This window comes from Megascapheus bottae, chromosome 22 (assembly GCF_031878675.1).
Source record: "Megascapheus bottae isolate mThoBot1 chromosome 22, mThoBot2.hap1, whole genome shotgun sequence".
Classification (NCBI taxonomy): domain Eukaryota; kingdom Metazoa; phylum Chordata; class Mammalia; order Rodentia; family Geomyidae; genus Megascapheus; species Megascapheus bottae.
In genome coordinates this window covers 4,139,268-4,158,395 of record NC_143530.1, presented here as the reverse complement: position 1 = coordinate 4,158,395, position 19,128 = coordinate 4,139,268, and the positions used below count along the sequence as shown (strand labels likewise).

The 19,128-nt window shown below is 39.3% G+C and overlaps 1 protein-coding gene across 4 annotated transcripts; it reads left to right on the top strand.

The window, feature by feature from the left end:
• The first annotated feature begins 98 nt into the window (after positions 1 to 98).
• Positions 99 to 17,702, top strand: Cenpq (centromere protein Q). Of its 4 annotated transcripts, XM_090355514.1 has the most exons (10): positions 99 to 313; positions 1,944 to 2,082; positions 2,568 to 2,625; positions 3,822 to 3,951; positions 4,394 to 4,471; positions 6,752 to 6,881; positions 7,653 to 7,772; positions 7,874 to 7,951; positions 8,458 to 8,532; positions 17,541 to 17,702. In XM_090355514.1, the coding sequence occupies exons 2-10, from the start codon at positions 1,987 to 1,989 to the stop codon at positions 17,589 to 17,591; spliced, it is 816 nt and encodes a 271-aa protein (XP_090211640.1). In that variant the 5' UTR covers positions 99 to 313; positions 1,944 to 1,986; the 3' UTR covers positions 17,592 to 17,702. The 4 variants fall into 4 exon arrangements, with proteins under 4 accessions (XP_090211640.1, XP_090211637.1, XP_090211639.1 ...); XM_090355511.1 differs by lacking the exon at positions 17,541 to 17,702 and having other exon boundaries at positions 100 to 313; positions 8,458 to 8,947; XM_090355513.1 differs by lacking the exon at positions 17,541 to 17,702 and having other exon boundaries at positions 102 to 313; positions 3,825 to 3,951; positions 8,458 to 8,947.
• Positions 17,703 to 19,128: the final 1,426 nt, after the last annotated feature.

Below are 19,128 nucleotides of genomic sequence, written 5' to 3'. Positions count from 1 at the left end.
ACGTCACAGACCAATCACGGGGCGAGGGCGGGCCCCGCCCCCCCGCGCGGCCAATCGCGTCGCCGCCTCGCAGGCACGCCTCCTCCGACGTCGGTTTCCGCTTCCGTCCCCGCCGCTTCCGTGTTTTCGTGGGTGGAGGGGCCGAGCGAGATTCCCGGATGTGCGGACCGTTGGCGGCGTTGCTGAGGAGACGGTTGGGCGCTGACGGGCCGGCGCCCCACTCCTGTCGGGCGACGGGGAGGTGAGGGTCCTGGCTGGGGCTCAGCTGTAGCGAGTGCGTGTGTGGCGAGCTGATCTGGGGTGCCAGTGTCTGGTGGGTGATTGCCTAGGCGAAGGGGACGCCGCCGCAGCCCGTGGGCCACGCGGGGGGCGGCCTGGGGCCGTGCGCCCTGAACCCACGCGGAGGGCGGCCTGGGACCGTGCGCACCCCGAACCCACGCGGAGGGCGGCCTCAGGTCCGTGCGCGCACCGAACCCACGCGGGGGGCGGCCTGGGGCCGTGCGCCCTGAACCCACGCGGAGGGCGGCCTGGGGCCGTGCGCGCCCCGAACCCACGCGGGGGGCGGCCTGGGGGCCGTGAGCGCCCCGAACCCACGCGGGGGGTGGCCTCGGGCCGTGCGCACCCCGAACCCACGCGGGGGGCGGCCTCAGGTCCGTGCGCGCACCGAACCCACGCGGGGGACGGCCTGGGGCCGTGCGCGCCCTGAACCCACGCGGGGGGCGGCGTCGGGGTGGAGCGCACCTGTATGCACGCAGTGGATAACTCGGGCTGTCGCAGCACGCCGGGGTCCAGGTGGAGGCTGGGAGGCAGGTGACAGGTGAGGGGCTGTCCCCATCTCGCCCTTCCCCACCCCGGGGCGGCCTGCCCGGACTTCCCGGCCCTCCCATCCGGTGGATTCCGGAGGCTTGGTTTAAGAGGTGGAGCGCCAGCTGTGGGAAAGCCCACCCCGCGCACGAAGGCCCCGAGTTGGAGCCCAGCCTCAGGAAGCGGCGGCAGCACCAAGGCGTTTTTACCCCGTACCCTGAGCTGTTGCTTGTCCCCTCACCTCGTGGGCAGCGTGACAGCCCAGCTCTTCCAGGAGCGGTCCACACACAAGCTCTCTTAGACGCCTGGTTTTTCAGCAGGGTGAGCTAGTTGAGGCAATTTAGAACGGAACAAAGGATAAAGGAGACCACACATTGAACAATGGCAACGCCATTACTTAAAATGTAATTCTGTTGCTTTTTTTTTTTTTTTTTTTTTGCCAGTCCTGTGCTTGAGCACAGGGCCTGAGCACTGTCCTTGGATTTTCTCAAGGCTAGAGCTCTACCACTTGAGCCTCAGCACCACTTCCGGCTTTTTTCTATGTATGTGGCACTGAGGAATCGAACCCGGGTCTTCGTGCATGCTAGGCAAGCACTTTAACCACTAGGCCAAACTCCCAGCCCAATATAATTCTGTTTTTTATACTACCATGATACCTTTATGTATCTGTCTTGGATTTAAACATGAAAGTCAGCCTATTGTATGGGGAGTATAAAGCAACAGATGTTGTACATCTCTGTTCTCATTTGTTGTTTTCTAGTTTTAATAGTTACACGGATTTGCAGTTTATGAATATGGTGCATTATGATCAATGCCCTTTCAACATACCTATCCATCTCAACCCCACCCTAATTTTGTAGGAAATTCGTTGAATTCTTGACTGCATTCTCCCTATTTTCTCAAAGGCATCTTTAAAGTCCTACTTATGGAAGCTACTTAAAGTAATAAAATTGAGTTCACTATTATACTGATAAGAGCATAATGTTTTTGACAATTTTGTTTGTATTTTTAAAAATATGCAGTACCTTCCCCAAGCTTTTATTGTTTTATTTTTCAAAAAAGGAAACTTTAGAACAATAATAGGTAGACTTTTTCACAAAACATTGTGCAAACTTATGATATTATTTTCCTCTTTACAGCTTTTTTTATACATTATTATAATTGGAACTATTCAGATATAAGATGTCTGGTGAATCAAATGTTTCCGAGGAAAAGTCTACTCAGTTAAAAAGAAATTCAGAAACAAAAGTTGATGATGAAGTACCCTCAAAGAAAAAGGTAACAAGAATCTCAGTTCTATCTTTGCACACTGATCTTCTATTGAAGACAAGTGAAGAATGAACGTCAGTTTTGCTACAATAATAGATATTGTAATCTGGGAGCTTTTGTAATTTGTAAACTTCTCATATTGTTTACCTCTATTTCTAAAGCTTTAGCCATAGAATTCTCTGGGGTGAAGGAGATTCCGGGAATTACTGAAGTTTAAATGAATAGGATAGGAATAAGGGGTTCAAACTTTTCACATTCCTACTTAAATAATAGAATTACTCAAAATACATAACACTGTTTTTACAAACAACATGAGCAGTGATTTCTTTAACGCATTCTTTGACACTGAGCAAAAATTTGTCACCATTATCCAAGAATCACTTTAGTGTGCTTTTTGCCTGTAATCAGTATATACCATTCTTAAGTTCATAGGAATAATGTACTGCAGAATGGTGATTTTATCACTCCCACTTTATGTATATTTTTCTCTCCAGGTTAGAAGAAGCAAAACAAAAAGAAGTAAAATTAATCCAATGCACCTATCTTCTCAAGGTAATTTTTTCCTATTTAATGTATGTCTTGCTAAAAGTACTTACTCATGAAAATTTTTCAGCATCTTGTTTATTATTTGGTAAATGGCAAAGGTAGTACAATAGTTATAGCCATATACGTATTTTTGAGAAAACTGTTATTTTTGTAAACTAAGATTTTACTTTTGACACCTATACCAAGTACTGTAGAGGCTTACATCAGCAACTCAAGAAAATTGAAAGTGTCCCACAGTCTAACTTAATACTAATTTATGATAGAAAAGAGAATTTACTTCTCAAGACATATGCTTTCTGTTTAGAACTAATTAGTTACATAATTACCACTGGTTAAATAGTAATTTAATATTAATAATTAATATGGAGTAGACTTTTTATTTTTTGCCAGTCCTGGAGCTTGAAGTCAGGGGTTGGGCACTGTCCTTGAGCTTTCTCAAGGCTAGCACTCTAACTACTTGAGCCACAGCACCACGTCTAGCGTTTTCTGTTATGTGGTACTGAGGAATTGAACGCAGGGCTTCATGCATGCTAGTCAGGCTCTTTACCACTAGTACCATTAGGCACACTCCCTAGTCCCCGTTCCCCCCCCTCCACTTTTTTTTTTTAATGAACATCAGTTCATGGACATATTCCCTGCCTCTCTGCTGGTCCCAGGTTCTGGTTTATATTCAGCAGAACCCAGGACTTCCTTTTCTTTATAATGTTCTACACACCTGTTATTTGTTTAGTGTTTCTTTTCTCTAATAATTTGTGGGAGGTCAAAAATATATGTACTTTATGCGTTGTAAATAGAAACAGCATCACTGATATCTTTTAGTTTGAGCTGTCTCTTGTGTTCTAGTTGCCATTCAGTATTTGGTAAACAGTTACCTAGTGTCTCTACCATTGCTCCTAACAGAATTCAAGTCACTTCTGAAGACCTTATAAAAACTGTAGCTCAACTCTTCATTTAAATTAATTTGTTTGGAGTTTGTATTACAATATTGTTTGATAGTGTTTCTTATAGCATTAACTTCTTTGTGGGCAGCAAGCTTATCTTTGATACCTGTCCTATTACAGCTATACAGTAAGTGAGTTAAGCACTTTAAGCAACTATATAATATTCTATTTTTATAGTACTATTAACTTTTTAGACCAAAAAAAATCACTCTTTTAAGGTAAAAGAATGCAGACTTTTGGACTGATCCCTCTCTTCATCAGTAGCAGCAGGACAAGTGAAACAAACTAACCTACAAAAGATAAAGATACCATCCAGAAAGAGAAACTCCTGGAAGCCTCTTTCAAAGAGTTCCAAAGAACACTTGCAAGTTAAGATGGAATCACTGATGTTGTAAGTATACATTCTTTACTTTTTACTCTTGCTACTAACATGTCCAATAGATACTTTATTAACTACTTCTGGTAATAGTTTCCTGTTCCCGAAGGCAATAAATTAATGTCTGTGATCCTTCAGCAAAAAATGTTTTTATAAACTTATTTATTAATTTATTAACCATCAGAAAACCAGAAGTGGTGCTGTGCTTCAAGGGGTAGAGCAATAGCCTTGAGTTGAAGAGCTCAGGGACAGCATCCAGGCCCAGAGTTCTAGCCCTATGACTGACAAAAACAAACAACAACAAAAACAAAAAGCAGATTAATTTAGAAGTAATCTCTTCTACCTACCAAGTGAAGAAAGATCATTTGAAAGAATTCAGAAGGAAAAAACAGCTGCATTATATTTTAAAATTGTGCGTTTCCAACTAATATTTGCTCAATGTCCTTTTTCCTCCTAGAACAACTTTAAGCAAGGTTAAAAAAAATAAACAACAAATGGAACAAGTCCAGAATCATCTCAACTTCTTGTATAAAAGGTAATACAGACATGCCGTTAAAAATTGTAATTTATTAAGTCTTGTTCTTACATTGATAATTGTGGGATATACTTTATTTTTATTTATTTTTTTGCCAGTCCTGGGGCTTGAACTCAAAGCCTGGGCACTATTTATTCCTGGATTTAAGGCTAGTGCTCTCCCACTTGAGCCCCATCACCACTCCCAGTACCGAGGATTTGAACCCAGATCTTCATGCATGCTAGACACGCACTCTACCACTAGGCCATGCTCCCGGCCCTAAGATGTCCTTTTTTGTTTTAACAAAGCAGACAATTCAGAAATTAATGTTTCATTTCTCTGGACTGATGCCAGATGTGTTAGTCAAACAGCAGACATTTCAGAAAATCTGTATTACCTACCCTCAAAATATTATGGAACTCTTGTTCCCACATTTTATAGTTTGTTATGTCAGTATTTGAAAAAGTTTTCAACTTTTACTACTTGAAATTTGAAATTGACAGTTCATTTCCTATTGTGTTATGTTATTGCACAAGTGACAGGTTTAATATTCCCACACCTTTCTACTCTTCATTTGTGGCAGGTCACTAATAGAAATTACTTTTCAACTTTAATTTTTTTATTATTGTAAAGGTGATGTACAGAGGGTTTACAGTTACATAGGTCAGGTAAGGAATGCGTTTCTTTTTAGTGTCACCTCTTCCCTCATTTTCTCCCAGTTTTCCCCTCCCCCAGAAATTGTATAGTTTGTTTTCAACATCATGTCTGCTAAGTATCACGGTAGCATTTGTTCACCCTTTTTTCAGGTGTTCTTCAAAGTCACACCATGCTTGTGATTTTTTTTTTTCAGTGATTTTTTTTTTCTGGTAAAACTTATAGGACTTTTTCTTTTCATTAAAGAATATTTTACATCTTAGTTTTAGGCTTGCCAGTAAATATTTCTGGCCTAGTATTTTATTTGTGATTATTACTTTGAGAACAAATACTAGATACTTTTCAATGTGTAGGATTGTTATCCCATAGTAGGAAAAGAGTCTGAGAGTGGGGGACAGATTAGAGTACTAGAATAAGTCTTTTTTATAAACTTCTGAAAGATATAATAGCTTACTGTTAAAGAACAAAGAGGGTACCAACAAGATACTAAACAAGCTAATCAAAATATAGTAAAAATTAGCTCTGTACACTCTGGCTTAATTTGGGATTAGTAGTCCTGTCCTGTATGAATGAGAGTATTGCAGTATATAGGCGCTTCTGCCATGATGACTACCTTGAGTTACCAGCACAAAGATTAACTTACATTCCCCCAGGTACATAGTGTCTTCATCGTGTGGCAGCTTTTTGGAGTTAGCATTCAAAGGCTTGCTGTATTTTTCCTCATGTTTTACTCTCACAATTCATTTTCCTTCCTGTTGTTGTTGCTCAAGCTTTAGCAGTGATTTACTTTAGTACAAACAGGGTAAAGGGAAGAAGAGAGGCTCTGCTTGAAATGCATGGCGTTAAACCTTTAGTTTTAGACACTCACCCTCAGTAGACCCCTATCTCCAGTTAAGTAGCAAAAATCTGTAAGTGGACACATGGCTCAAGTGGTATGTAGAGTACCAGCAATGAGTGAAAAAAATGTAGTGCATGAGGTCTTGAATTCAAGCTCTAACGCAATAGCAACAACAAAATTTGTGACCTTTTTTCTAGGTTTTATCTTGTTTGAGCTGAAGAAATGGTCATCTAGTACCCCTCATTTGTAGAAAAGGTGGTTGTGTGTGTCACACGGGGTGCTGCTTTACTCTTCTGAAGCCTGACCCAGAACATGAGCATACCACCACACCTGATGTCAACCTTTCTGTCTGCACTTTGTACTTCTTTAACATCTTAGACAAAACATATAGCCCTTAGGTTTCTCTGTTCTTAGAACCTTACATCCAGAACAGGAGAAGATGATGGTGTCAGGCTTGGTGCTCTAGTTTTTCAACTTATTTCGTTAATATTGCTATTAATTTCCCAAGCAATCATATCTGTCCTGCCTCACTGAATATTCAAGATATACTTCTGGTTTCATGAAAGTTGGTGAGAGCCCTAGTGATCTAACCATGAGTTAGAACAGTTGACTCATGAATATGCCCTTTCAGATAACTGATTGAAAAGGGAAGTGGTAGTGTGTTGAGGCTTTTGTAGGGAGGGCCTGCTTCCATGGTTATCCACTTTCAGTGAAAAATACTAGCGCTCTTAGGACTTGAAGGAAGAGTAAAATGTAAACTGTACTAAAAGTGTGCAAAAATGGGATTATGTTTTTATTTTACTCCTAAGTTTGCTACAGGAATGTGAAATCCTGAAAGCACCTTGCGGAAAGCTGAACTATTTAACTGATGTTTCAAATCTACTAAAGATAGAGAAGGCACAGGAAATAGCTAATGAAGCGAGTCTGGTGTCATTACAGGTATGAAATTTGAGGAATTCATAGTTAGAGGGAAGGAGAAGCGACTATGTGTTTTACATAGGCAAATACTCGACCACTAGGTCACACTCCTAGCCCCCCTAGATAAATTTTGAACTGAACTGTTTTAATATTTTTAATTATTAAATCATAGCTCAATCACTGAAAGCTTTAGAATCTCAAAACATTTTTGTTTGATCCTTCCTATGGCAAAAAAAAAACCAAAAAACAAAAAACCAATGGGGCTGATAGTTTGGCCTAGTGGCAAGAGTGCTTGCCTAGCGTGCACAAAGACTCGGATACCACTTACATAGAAAAAGCCAGAAATGGTGCTTTGGCACAAGTGGTAGAGCTCTAGCCTTGAGAAAGCCCAAGGACAGTGCTCAGGCCCTGATGTCAAGCCCCCGGGACTAGAAAAAAAAAGTCATTTTTATTATAGCTAATGTGGCCTTGTATCTAAGCATTTGATAGCTGTATCTGAGTTTGGGGGAGGGAGGGGTTCTTTGTTTTTCTGCTGGTACTGGAAGCTTAAACTCAGGACCTCTTGCTTGAGCTTTGGTGAGGGAACAGAAACAGACCATCTCTCCTAATCCAAATAAATTAAACCTCTTTGTAATAAATTATTACATTAGTAAGGCAGGTTTCTGGGAAATTCGTCCAAAGCAATTAGTATTTTCTTATAGAATTATCATAATGGCTAAGATGATACACATAATTTGTTAAGGTGCAATTTATATGATGCAGTGTCCTGCTGTTGTTTTCCTTCTGATTCAGGAAGATATAAATAAAACAGTGGGAGCCATAGAATCAATGAAAGAGAGTATTGTAAGCATGAAAAGCAAAGTTCAAAAGGTGGCGCATGATACAGAAAAAGAGGAGGAGATAATTAAAAAGGTAACTATTTAAAAAATTATATTACTGGAACATAGACAACTTTTGACTAATAAAATGAGAAAAGTAAGCTTTTTGAAATAATCTCTAGCTTTGTTTCCCAGGTGCTTCGTTTGGGTAGCAAAGAGATACTGTCTCTTCCAAAACTTTCTCAGGAAAGTCTCACAGCACCCACACTTCAAGTAAGTACTCATGTACTATATTGACTATATCTTTAATTCTTTATTGCATATGTAAAAAGTCAGTGTATTTGTTAAGACAAATTATTTTCTCTTTCTTGATTATGTATTTCTAACATCTTTCCTGGTCAGTTAATGTAGAGCTGTCATTCTAGTCAGTAGCCCTATCACATTCTATTGCATAGATATGATAGAAATAAATTATTTTTTATGAAAGATAATCCTGGATACACCCTTATAAAAAATAGCATTGTCATATACATAAAATTTATCCTTCAGAAGACCTTCATATTATATTATAAATACTGATTTTTCCCATCTCCACACCACCACTGATCAAAGGCTCTAGCCTTGAGAAAGTCCAAGGACTGCAAAAAAAAAAAAAAAAAGATGAGTTACCATGAGTCTGAGTGATGGATATTTGATATTATGATTCTCTAAACAATAGATATTCAGTGTTTTTCTTAATAAAATATTGAAAAGGTAATTATGCTTTTTTTTGCCTTCAGGAAGAGATTTTGACAATGATTCCAAACCAGAGTGCTCTTCTAAAGGACTTGAATGTGCTTCAGAATTCATCCAAGGTGCAGAGCATGTCAGCATTCCTTGAAGAAGCTTATGAGAAGCTAAATCCCTCTTAAAGGGTGGTTTTATGTTTGTGACATGGTCACTTGAATTTATAAAATTATAACCTTTGATATTCCAAGCCTGTTCCTTTTGCAGGAGTTATTAACCTGTAATATGCACTTTAAAATTAGCCTTGGTAGGTCTTATTAGCATCTAAAGGTCTTTGAAACTGTTTATAGAAATTGCTAAATCTTGCAGTTATTTGACCAAAACTATGAACTAAGAATAGCCATGACTTTATAATTTAGAATGACTGCTGAGTTAGTTCATTAAATGGTTATCCTAGAGGAACTGCTGTGCTGTGGCTTTGTGAGTTGAAGTGTTTATATACTGCACTTGATGAATAAAAGCACTAGTCTCTGCTATCACTCATCTTCTAGCTCACAGCTTACATTTCTGTTCTCCTGCGTGCTTGAGAAGAACAAGCCAGAGCAGGAGGAACTACCAACTCTAGTTCTGGGCTGCATGCCTCCAACTCAGAATGGTTTTCCAGGGCCAGGGTAAAAAGCCTTCCCTGGCCCTCCTCGGGATTCCCAGTATGAAGTCCTCTAGACGTAGCATTCTCAGCAGCAGCAGTAGTTGTAGTAGTATCTTTACGTAACGTACAAAGGAATTCCCATTGTTTAACTTTTTAATTAATTTACTTTATTGTTGGTGTAAAGGTCATGTACAGAGGGATTACTATTATATAAGTCAGGAACTGAGTACAATTCCTTTTGTACAGTGTCTTCTGTTCCCTCACTCTTCCCCAGGAATTCCCATTTTTATATTGATAACATTCTCATAAGGTCACAAGTCCCCTTTGAAAATGCCTCTCTACCATGACAATATACAAGTGACACTAGCACAGAAATTTGATCTTTTAGAACTTTGGTCCTAGTCGGTTGATAAAAGGTTTGATTTGTAATTTATAGTTGGTCTGTTTTAAATTAATTGGAATGGTACTACATTTTTTTTTTTAACCAGTCCTGGGCTGAGCAGTGTCCTTGGACTTTCTCAAGGCTAGAGCTCTACCACTTGAGCCTCAGCACCACTTCCGGCTTTTTTCTATGTATGTGGTGCCGAGGAATCGAACCCAGGTCTTCATGCATGCTAGGCAAGCACTTTAACCACTAGGCCAAACTCCCGGCTCCGGTACTACATTTTTTATGCTAAGACATCTGGAAATATACAAGGCGAGTAAGTCCCTAAGAAGACATTATTGTACTTTGTTTTCTTTTTTGGCCAGTTGGGGCTTAAACTCGGGGCCTGGGCTCTGTCCCTGAGCCTCTCTGTGCTCAGAGCTAATACTCTACCACTTGAGCCACAGTTCCACTACCAGCCCTTTCTGAATAGTTTATTAGAGATGAGAGCCTCACAGACTTTATTTTCAGCCCTCACAGGAACCCAACAGGATCCAGGAGGACCTGTTGGCTGAGTCCATTACCTGGCACTGCCCAAGACCTGGGTGGACGCAAAGAGAGGCCATTCACCTTTGTCTAGAAAATTCAGGGATCCCAGAATGTTGTGACCTGTTAGAGGAGAGGAGAGCCAGCATTAATCTTGACCCTGGAGATACTCAAAGAAGTGTTTATCAGGCTTATGCAAGATGGAGGTTGGGGGTGGGATCACACTGAAGTAGCAAAAGAATGAAAATTCAACCTCTACTCTTCTGGATAAGGAAGTGAGACAGTAGATTACATGTCATCTCTCACCAAGTTGGCACCAATTTCCCCAAACCTGTAACATCAGAAATCCTAGGGATGCCAGAGGGGTACAGGCAGTCACTGCCCAGGAGAAGGATGGTCTCCACACTGTGCCTGGATGGGATGCAGCCAGCAGGCTTCGGTGCTTTGCTGGAATTCACTTTGCTGAGTTCTTGTAGAGACAGAAAGCAAGTGGTACTTTCGTAGCTGGCAGCAAAGAAAGATACCCAACTGCAACGATTTGTAAGGAAGGTGTACATATTTGAAGACAAAAATGGTACAGGCATGCTAATGGTTTAGACATACTAAAAGCTGAACTCAGAAATGTCTGCCATTTCATCCTTTAATTTTTTTATTACTAAAAAGTGGAGAGAGGTTACAGTTTCATAAATCAGATATTGAGTACATTTTGTATGTGTGTGCCAGTCCTGGGAATTGAACTCAGGGCCTGAGCACTATGTTTGGACTTTCTCAAGGCTAGAGCTCTACCTCTTGAGCCACAGCACCATTCCAGCTTTTTGTCTATGTATGTGGTACCAGGGAATTGAACCCAGAGCTTCATGCATGCTAGGCAAGCACTACCACTAAGCCAAACTCTCGCCCCAATGATTACATTTCTTTTTGAACAATCTCATCCCTTCCATCCCATCCACAAGTTGTATAGTAATTTTCCAACACAGTATCTAATGATTACCCATGCTGCATTTTTTTACTCTTTGTCCTCTGCTTATACTCTCAAAGACAGATAAATGAACAAATAGGACAAAAGGAAAAGAAAACCAAAACAGCAACAAAGAGGAAAATCTTTGTTTCCATTTCCTGCAATTCACTTTGATAAATACTTTTCATGATAAGTATTGTGCCTTTGGTTCCTCTCCTAAGAGTCTCCTCCTTTGGTCTCACTGTACACGAATGCCTAGAGTCCTGTACCATTTATCATGTCCCAGGGTATTTTAAATCTGGCTTCCACATATGAGAGAAAATGTGCTGTTTTGTCTCTCTTAGCTTGGCTTACCTCACCTAACAGGACTTGTTATATATTTATCCATAATCTTATTCTTCCTAATGGCTGTGTGAAATTGCATGGTGTATAGGTACCATGTGTTTTGGATCCATTCATCTATTGTAGTTGTTTCCGCAGTTTGGCTATTTTGATTAGTACAACAAGAAACAGAGAGGTGAAAGTGTCTTCAGGGCATCTTGTTATTCTGGGTAGATTGCAGGAGTAATATGGCTGGATCCTAGGGAATACCTACCTATGTTGAGTTTTTTTGAGGCACCTCCAGAGTGGTTATACTAGTTTACATTCCCACAAACAGTACAGTAAGATTCCTTTTTCCCCACTTGCCTGCCAACATTGTTCAAATTCACCGCGTTGACCCATCTAATGGGAAGATTCGGATTATCAGAGTCATTTTGATTTGTATTACCTTTACAGCCAGGGATGATGTGTTAAGCATTTCCTTGTGTTTCTTTGCCATTCTTACTTCTCTTCTGTCTCCTTAGCTCCTTTGTCCATTTAGGAGTGGTTTATTAGCTTTGTGGGGGACTCATTTCTTGAGCTTCTGGTGTAATTTGAATATTGTATTGCGAGTAAAGGTCTTCTTCCAGTCTGTTGGCTATTTTTCTAGTTGAGTAACTGTGTCCTTTGCTGTGCAGAAACTTTTGTATTTTCATATAATCCCATTTGTCAAGTCTCTGTCCCATCTGTTGTACCCCTGGGATTCATTTCAAAAATTTTCTCCATATGCCAATGAGTTCTAGTATTTCTCCTACTCCCTCTTGCAATAATTTCAAAGTTTTATGTCTGACATTGAGGTCTTTGATCTACTTTGAGTTGATATTTGTTCATGGTGACACAGGGATTCAGTTTTAGTTTTCTGCATATGATCAGTTTTTCCAAAATCAACTGTTGTTTTAATTTTTTTAATTTTTATTGAGAAGATGATGAGCAGGGAGTTACAGTTACAGTTACATAGTTAAGATAATAAGTACATTTGTTTTTATTCTTTGTGGCCCCATCCCTCAGTTTTTCCTGCTTACCCCTCACTGTGCCCCTCCCCCCAAATTGAAAGGTTCATATCCAACATAGATTCAAGTGACTATCAATGGTGCATTGGTTTATTCTCTGTCCTGCTGTTTCTGTGAATCTCTTCCCTTTCCACATATCCACTAATCATATATACATATATATATATATATATATATATATGACACAAGGTAAAGAAAATCAAAGAAAATGGAAAAGAAAAAAACTATAGGACATAATGAGAACCTCTTGTTTTCATATCTTGATGTTCACATGGGTACACTTCATTATATATGGTCCCGTGCACTAAGCATTTAGGTTATTGAGATCCCTTATTAAGAATATCTTGGAACCGGGCACCAGTGGCTCATGCTTGTAATCCTAGCTACTCAAGAGGCTGGGATGTAAGGATCGAGGTTTAAAGCCAGCCTGGGCATAAAAGTCCTTGAGACTCCTATCTATAGTTAACCACCAGAAAACCAGAAATGGCACTGTGGCTCAACATGGTACAACAAAAGTCTTGAACCGACCCAGGTGCTATAGCTCACGCCTGTAATCCTAGCTACTCAGAGGCTGAGATCTAAGGATCGTGGTTCAAAGTTAGCCCGGGTACTGAAGAACATGAGACTCCTATTTCCAATTAACCTCTAGAAAATGGGAAGTGGACCTGTGGCTCAGGGACAGCGCCCAGGCCCAGAGTTCAAGTCCCATGACCAACCTTAAAAAAAAAAAAAGAGAGAAAAGAAAAGCAAGAATATCTTGGGTATATTGTAGTTCTTACAAATGAGAAAAATCATGCAACCTGCTTTGCTTTGGGTCTGGCTTTCTTCAGTTAATGTAATTTTTTTTTTCCATTTCTTAACAAACAGGGCAATGTCATTCTTTCTTATGAAGGCATGGAACTCCATTGTGTATATATACCACATCTTGTTGATCCACTCATCTACTGGGAGGCATCTGGGTTGCTTCCATATCTTAGTAATGGTAAATAATGTTGCAACAGACATGGTGTGGTGGTAGCTTTAGGACGGCCTTGTTTTGGGTCATTTTGGTTAATCCCAGGAGTGGGATTGCTGAATGACAGGGGAGCTTGGTGTTTATTTTTTGTTTGCTTTTTTTTGTTTTTGCCAGTCCTGGGGCTTGAACTCAGGGCCTGCATACTGTCTGTACACTTTTTGCGGAAAGCTAATGCCTTGCCACTTGAGTCACAGCACCACTTGCAGCTTTTTCTAAATATATAGTACTGAGGAATGGAAATCAGGGCTTCATGCATGTTAGGCAAGCACTCCACCAGTAGGCTACACTCCCAGCTCCTGTGTTTAGTTTTTTGAGGAACCTGCATACTGTTTTCTACAGTTTTGGACAAGTTTGCACTTCCTCAAACAGTGTACTAGCATTTCCCTTTGGCCTCATTCCCACCAGCATCTGTTATTATTAGACTTTCTGATAACGGCCATTCTAACTGGTGTAAGATGGATTCTCAATATTATTTTGATTTGCATTTATTTTATGGTCAGAAATGTATCTTGTGGCCATTCATATTTGTTCTTCAAGGAGTCTCTCAAAGTCTTTCCTACTTTTCAACCAGATGGCTATTTCCTTGGGTGGGGGGGTTGTTTGGGGGAATTTAACTTCTAGAGCTATAGGCATATTTCAGATATCAGGCCTTCTCTGTTGTGTGGCTAGGAAAGATCTTCTCCCAGTCTGTGGGCTTTCTATTTATCTTACTAGCTATGTCCTTTGCCCTGCAAAGGAAAAGAAAAGAAAAGAAAGAAAAGTTAGTTTTGACCTATACCAAGAAGCCCCAGTGTTACTCCTATTCCTTCTTATAATATTTCAGGGTCTGTGTTTACCTCAAGGTCTTTTATCCATTCGGAATTGATTCTTTTGCAAGGTGATATATAAGGATAGTTTTCTACATGGCCCAAAAACCATTATTGAAGAGGCTTTTTTCCCACTATATATATTTGACTCCCCTTTCAAATATCAGATAACTAAGTGGTTTCGTTTCTGGGTCTTCTAGATTGTTCCATTCATTGGCAGGTCTATTTTTTGTGTTAATACCAAGCTGTTTTTGTTATTATAGCTGTGTAATAGAGGTTGATGTCTGGGATTGGGGATACTCACTTACATTGCTTTTTCTTTTCTGACTAGAATTGCTTTGACTATTTGAGGTCATTTATGGTTCTATATGAATTTTTTTAAATGTTTTCTCTCTCAATAAACTTCATTGTGATTTTGATTGGGGATTGCTAGCTTGTTTTCAGCAGTATAACCATTTTTACAATATTAATTCTACCTACCCATGAATATGAGAAAGTTCTTCCCATTTCCCCCCCCCACACCCCCCACCCGTCTTGGTTTTCCCCCTTCCCTATCAAATTTCAAATAACCAAATACAAATATATCCAATATATCAGATAACAAAGTGAGATACTGTGACAATATGAGATAACCAAGAGACAGCAAAGGAGATGAGAGACAACATAGTACATTAAGGACAACAATCATTCGTTATATGGCTTTTGTTTCAATATCCTGGAGGTCCTTTCAACTAGCTTCATACTATATGGCCTTATGTATCAAGATTTTGCTCTATTGCAGATCTCTGCTAGTAGAGCCCAAGGTTTCTACTGATTATGACAAATGAGGGAAACCATTGAGCCTAAGTTCCTTTGAGTCTAGCTTACTTCACTTAATATGATTTTTTCTAAATCTTTCCATTTCCTAACAAATGGAGCAATGTCATTCTTTCTGACAGCAGCATAGAATTCCATTGTGTACAAATACCACAACTTGTTGATCCACTCATCAACTGAGGGACATCTAGGTTGGTTCCATATCTTTGCTATGGTGAATAGTGCTGCAATGAACATTGTTGTGCTAGTGGATTTAGTATGCCCTTGTTTCTGAATGGTTGGGTAAATGCCAAGGAGTGGAATTGTTGGGTCATAGGGGAGTTCTATGTTTAGCCTTTTGAGGCACTGCCACACTGCTTTCCATAGTGGTTGAATGAGTTTGCACTCCCACCAACAGTGTAGTAGTGATCCCTCCTGGCCACATCCCCTCCAGCATCTGTTATTATTCGTTTTCCTGATCCTGGCCATTCTAACTGGAGTGAGGTGGAATCTTAGAGTTGTTTTGATTTGCATTTCTTTTATGACCAGAAATGTTGAGCATTTCTTCATGTGTCTATAGGCCATTTTTATTTCTTCTTCAAAGAAGACTCTATGTCTCTGGCCCATTTTTTAATGGGATGGTTGTTACTTTGGAGATTAGTTTTGGAGTGATTCTATTTTTTGAGTTGTTGATATATTTTAGATATGAGGCCTTTGTCTGTTGTTTGGTTGGTGAAGATCTTCTCCCACTCTGTAGGCTTCCTAATTAATTTACTAGCTATGTCCTTTGCCATACAAAATCTCCGCAGTTTAATGCAGTCCCACTTATCCAGCCTTTCTCTGATTTGTTGTGATTCTTGGTCCTTATAAGAACCAGGTTTTGTTGAGTTGGTTTTATGTACACGTTTTGTCTGCATTTCATTGATTTCTGTCCCAATCTTTACTATCTCTCTGTGTCTAGTGTTTTGGGATTTGGTTTGTTTCTGTTTTTCTAGCCTCTTTAGTTGCATCATGAGGTAATTTATTTGTATTACTTCTGTTGTCTTTATATGCACGCTTAGTGCTATAAACTTGCCTCACTGCTTTTGCAGTATACCGGAGGTTCCAGTGTAATGTATTTTCATTTTCATCAAATTATAAGGAATTTGACTTCTTCCTTTATTTCATTAATGACCCATGTGTTATGCAGCAGTATGTTTTTCAGTGTTTGAATGTTTTCTGCAGTATGCTTTATTGTTGAAAACTAGTTTGAGTTTCTCTTTTTAAAAAATCTCAAAGCTGAATAGTTTTGCATGGCAGATGAAACAGGAGAGGATTTGGATTTATGCTTAGAAACTAGCCCATGCAAACAAATACTAATCTTGGCAGGTGCAACTGCATATTTTTGGTAAACAGAGAATAGCAAGAAATTCTATCCAGCCAAATACAAGAAAGTAAATCTATTAATTATAGATTCTCCTACAGGTGTTTCATAAACAAAGTCTATTTGTGAAAGATATGCAAAACGGAGAGTTGGGGAAATAGAAGGGTTCATATGAAAACATAAATGTCATCAGAAACATAAAATACCTGTGCATTTTGTTTCAGATTCATCATACCAAATTATCTCTCTTCTGCAGATCAACTGTCCAGTTTTCAGTTATTTCCTACAATTTTCCCTTTTAGCTATTAAAAATAACCTCACTATTGTTTTAATTCCTATTAAACATTTTATATAAGGTCTTTGAGAATTATGCATTTTTCTATTTCTATTTAACATGTTACTGGTTAGTTAGAGTTCTTTATTAATAAGGATTTTTATGCAAATTGTACATATTTTCCTGTTTGCAAAGTGTATTTGGCTCCTTTTTTTTTTTTTTTGCCAGTCCTGGGCTTGGGCTCAGGGCCTGAGCACTGTCCTTGGACTTTCTCAAGGCTTAGCACTCTACCACTTGAGCCTCAGCACCACTTCCAGCTGTTTTTCTATATATGTGGTACCGAGGAATCGAACCTGGGTCTTCGTGCATGCTAGGCAAGCACTTTAACCACTAGGCCAAACTCCTGGCCTATTTGGCTCCTTTTGAAAAAAAATCATGTGACCAAAACTAACAGAAGCTGTCTCCACCGACAGTGGTGTATAACTTATTTTTTCCAATATCACAACACCAGTATTGTTTCATATGCTGCAACACTTAAGTAAATACTAGCATTGTGGCTAATATCCGAGCCATTAGAGGGAAATAAACTGTGAATGACTTTAAAAAATAAATGAATTGAAAAAGTTAACACTCTTAAATTCACTCCCAATTTCACAAATACCCTTTTTAAAGATCCTTCTCAGCATCAAAGTTGAGAGAAGACAAATCATTTTCTTCGGCATAGTCAAAAATGCCTAAGAAGTTAGAAATATCTTTATATCTTTACTATAGTAAAAAAAAAATGCCTGTTATTTTCTTATAAACCATTTGCCGAATTCTATTCCTATTTGATGCTAAATCCATCTGTTTTCCTTCTTAGAAATACCTATCACAAAGTTAGTATTCACTTAGCTATTATGTCATAACAGATTATGGAACAGGAAGAATGGAATTAAATACCTCTGGCTGCATTTTCACCATTATTAGCAAAAGCATAAACTCCACCCATTCTTGCAGGTGTGGGCACTTCTTCTGTCCTTCCTTCTCTTTCCACCAAGGACTAATTAGGAGAGTGGCCTTGATGTATAAATTTGCAATTCGTACAGAAGAGCTTGCCTCCCAGACACACAGCTTGAAGAACTCCAGTGAGGCTGAAATATCATAACAGTAAGTGAGCATTTTTTCATTAAAATATTTTTTAATGGGTCGTAGGCCTTGAACTCTGGGCCTGGGCACTGTTTCTGAGCTCTTCAGCTCAAGGCTACTGCCTTACCCCTAGAGTCTCAGCCCCACTTCCCATTTTCTAGTGATTAGTGGGAGATGAGAATCTCATAATCTTTAGTGCCTGAGCTGGCTTTGAACCTCGATCCTCAGATCTCAACCTCCTGAGTAGCTAGGATTACAGGGTGAGCCACCATGCCTGGCTTAAATAATATGTTTTAAGCTACCAGTTTGTTATTGGAAAAAGGGATGAAACAAATAGAGGAGAATTAAAATAAATTGTAATTTATTGAAAGAATCATAATTTTGATAGGGGAAATAAGCATTGCAAAGTATAAAACGGAGTGTGATACTAATGAAGCTAGAGCAATAGACAGGAATGATCTCAATAAACAAAAATCATGTAATACAAAAAAAAATCCTAATAGCATCAAATTGTAAATGTTAAAGAAGATATTTTATTTCATTCTTAAAAACAATGCCAGCATTGTAATGTTGTTTATGGTATTTTATGCCATGAAAACAAGTCTTATGTTTTATTTGTAAATAATTCAGTTTCCTAAAGCAGAGCTTTTTTTCATTCCATTATTGATACTGATCAACAGAATGGTGTGGGCATTTTCTCTGTGACGGTGAACATTCAAATGTCCCTCAGAGAAGCTTCGGTTCTTAAAATGTGTAGGAAGAACTGTTTTCCTTGTTAAAAACTCAGTTCCTAAGTCTGTTGTTGATAGCAATTAGATTAAATTCCTTTCCAATGCTTAGACATGTATTGATAGAGGAGAACTTGTAGTAAGTGGAAAGGGTCCTCTGTGATGTCACATCTCAGTAGTTCCAGTTTTTACCTACATGCTGGAAAAATGTTTTCTCCATCTACGGGGATTTCTGTGTTCTGTGTTCTATGTTATGACATTTAAAAGAAAACAAATCTTTGCATTCAGTGAAAAATATTATGAAATAATTCATGACTGTTTATGCTGAATGTGTATTTTCAAATATTCTCTGCTGGTTAGTGAACCCATGGGGGAAAAATGTGTTTCTGATTTTGTCCCCCAGAGTAATTTGTTTGTGAGTTATAGGAGCTCAGTCTAGCTTAGATAGATGCCTGATTGAGGGGATTTTGACTACTAAGAAATTAAAGGCAAGACACACTGGATCATGCCTACCGGCTAACTGCCTGTCAGGAAGAGACAGATTAGCAGGATTAAAGTTTGAGGATAGCTTTGGCGAAAGGTTCATGAGACCACATGTGCCAACCAATGTGTTGGGTGACACACAACTCTCATCCCAGCTTCACAGGAAACCCTAAGAGTCTAAGGCCAACCAGGAAAACCATAAGACCTTATCCAAAAAGAAAAAAAAAAATAACTGAAGCCAGCAGAGT

Bases quoted from the DNA above. Each gene is read 5' to 3' on its own strand.
- Cenpq (XM_090355511.1), top strand. From the start codon at position 1,987: ATGTCTGGTGAATCAAATGTTTCCGAGGAAAAGTCTACTCAGTTAAAA. The intron at 2,083-2,567 runs GTAACAAGAATC...TTTTCTCTCCAG, and splicing joins AAGTACCCTCAAAGAAAAAG to GTTAGAAGAAGCAAAACAAA. The intron at 7,773-7,873 runs GTAACTATTTAA...TTTGTTTCCCAG, and splicing joins AGGAGGAGATAATTAAAAAG to GTGCTTCGTTTGGGTAGCAA.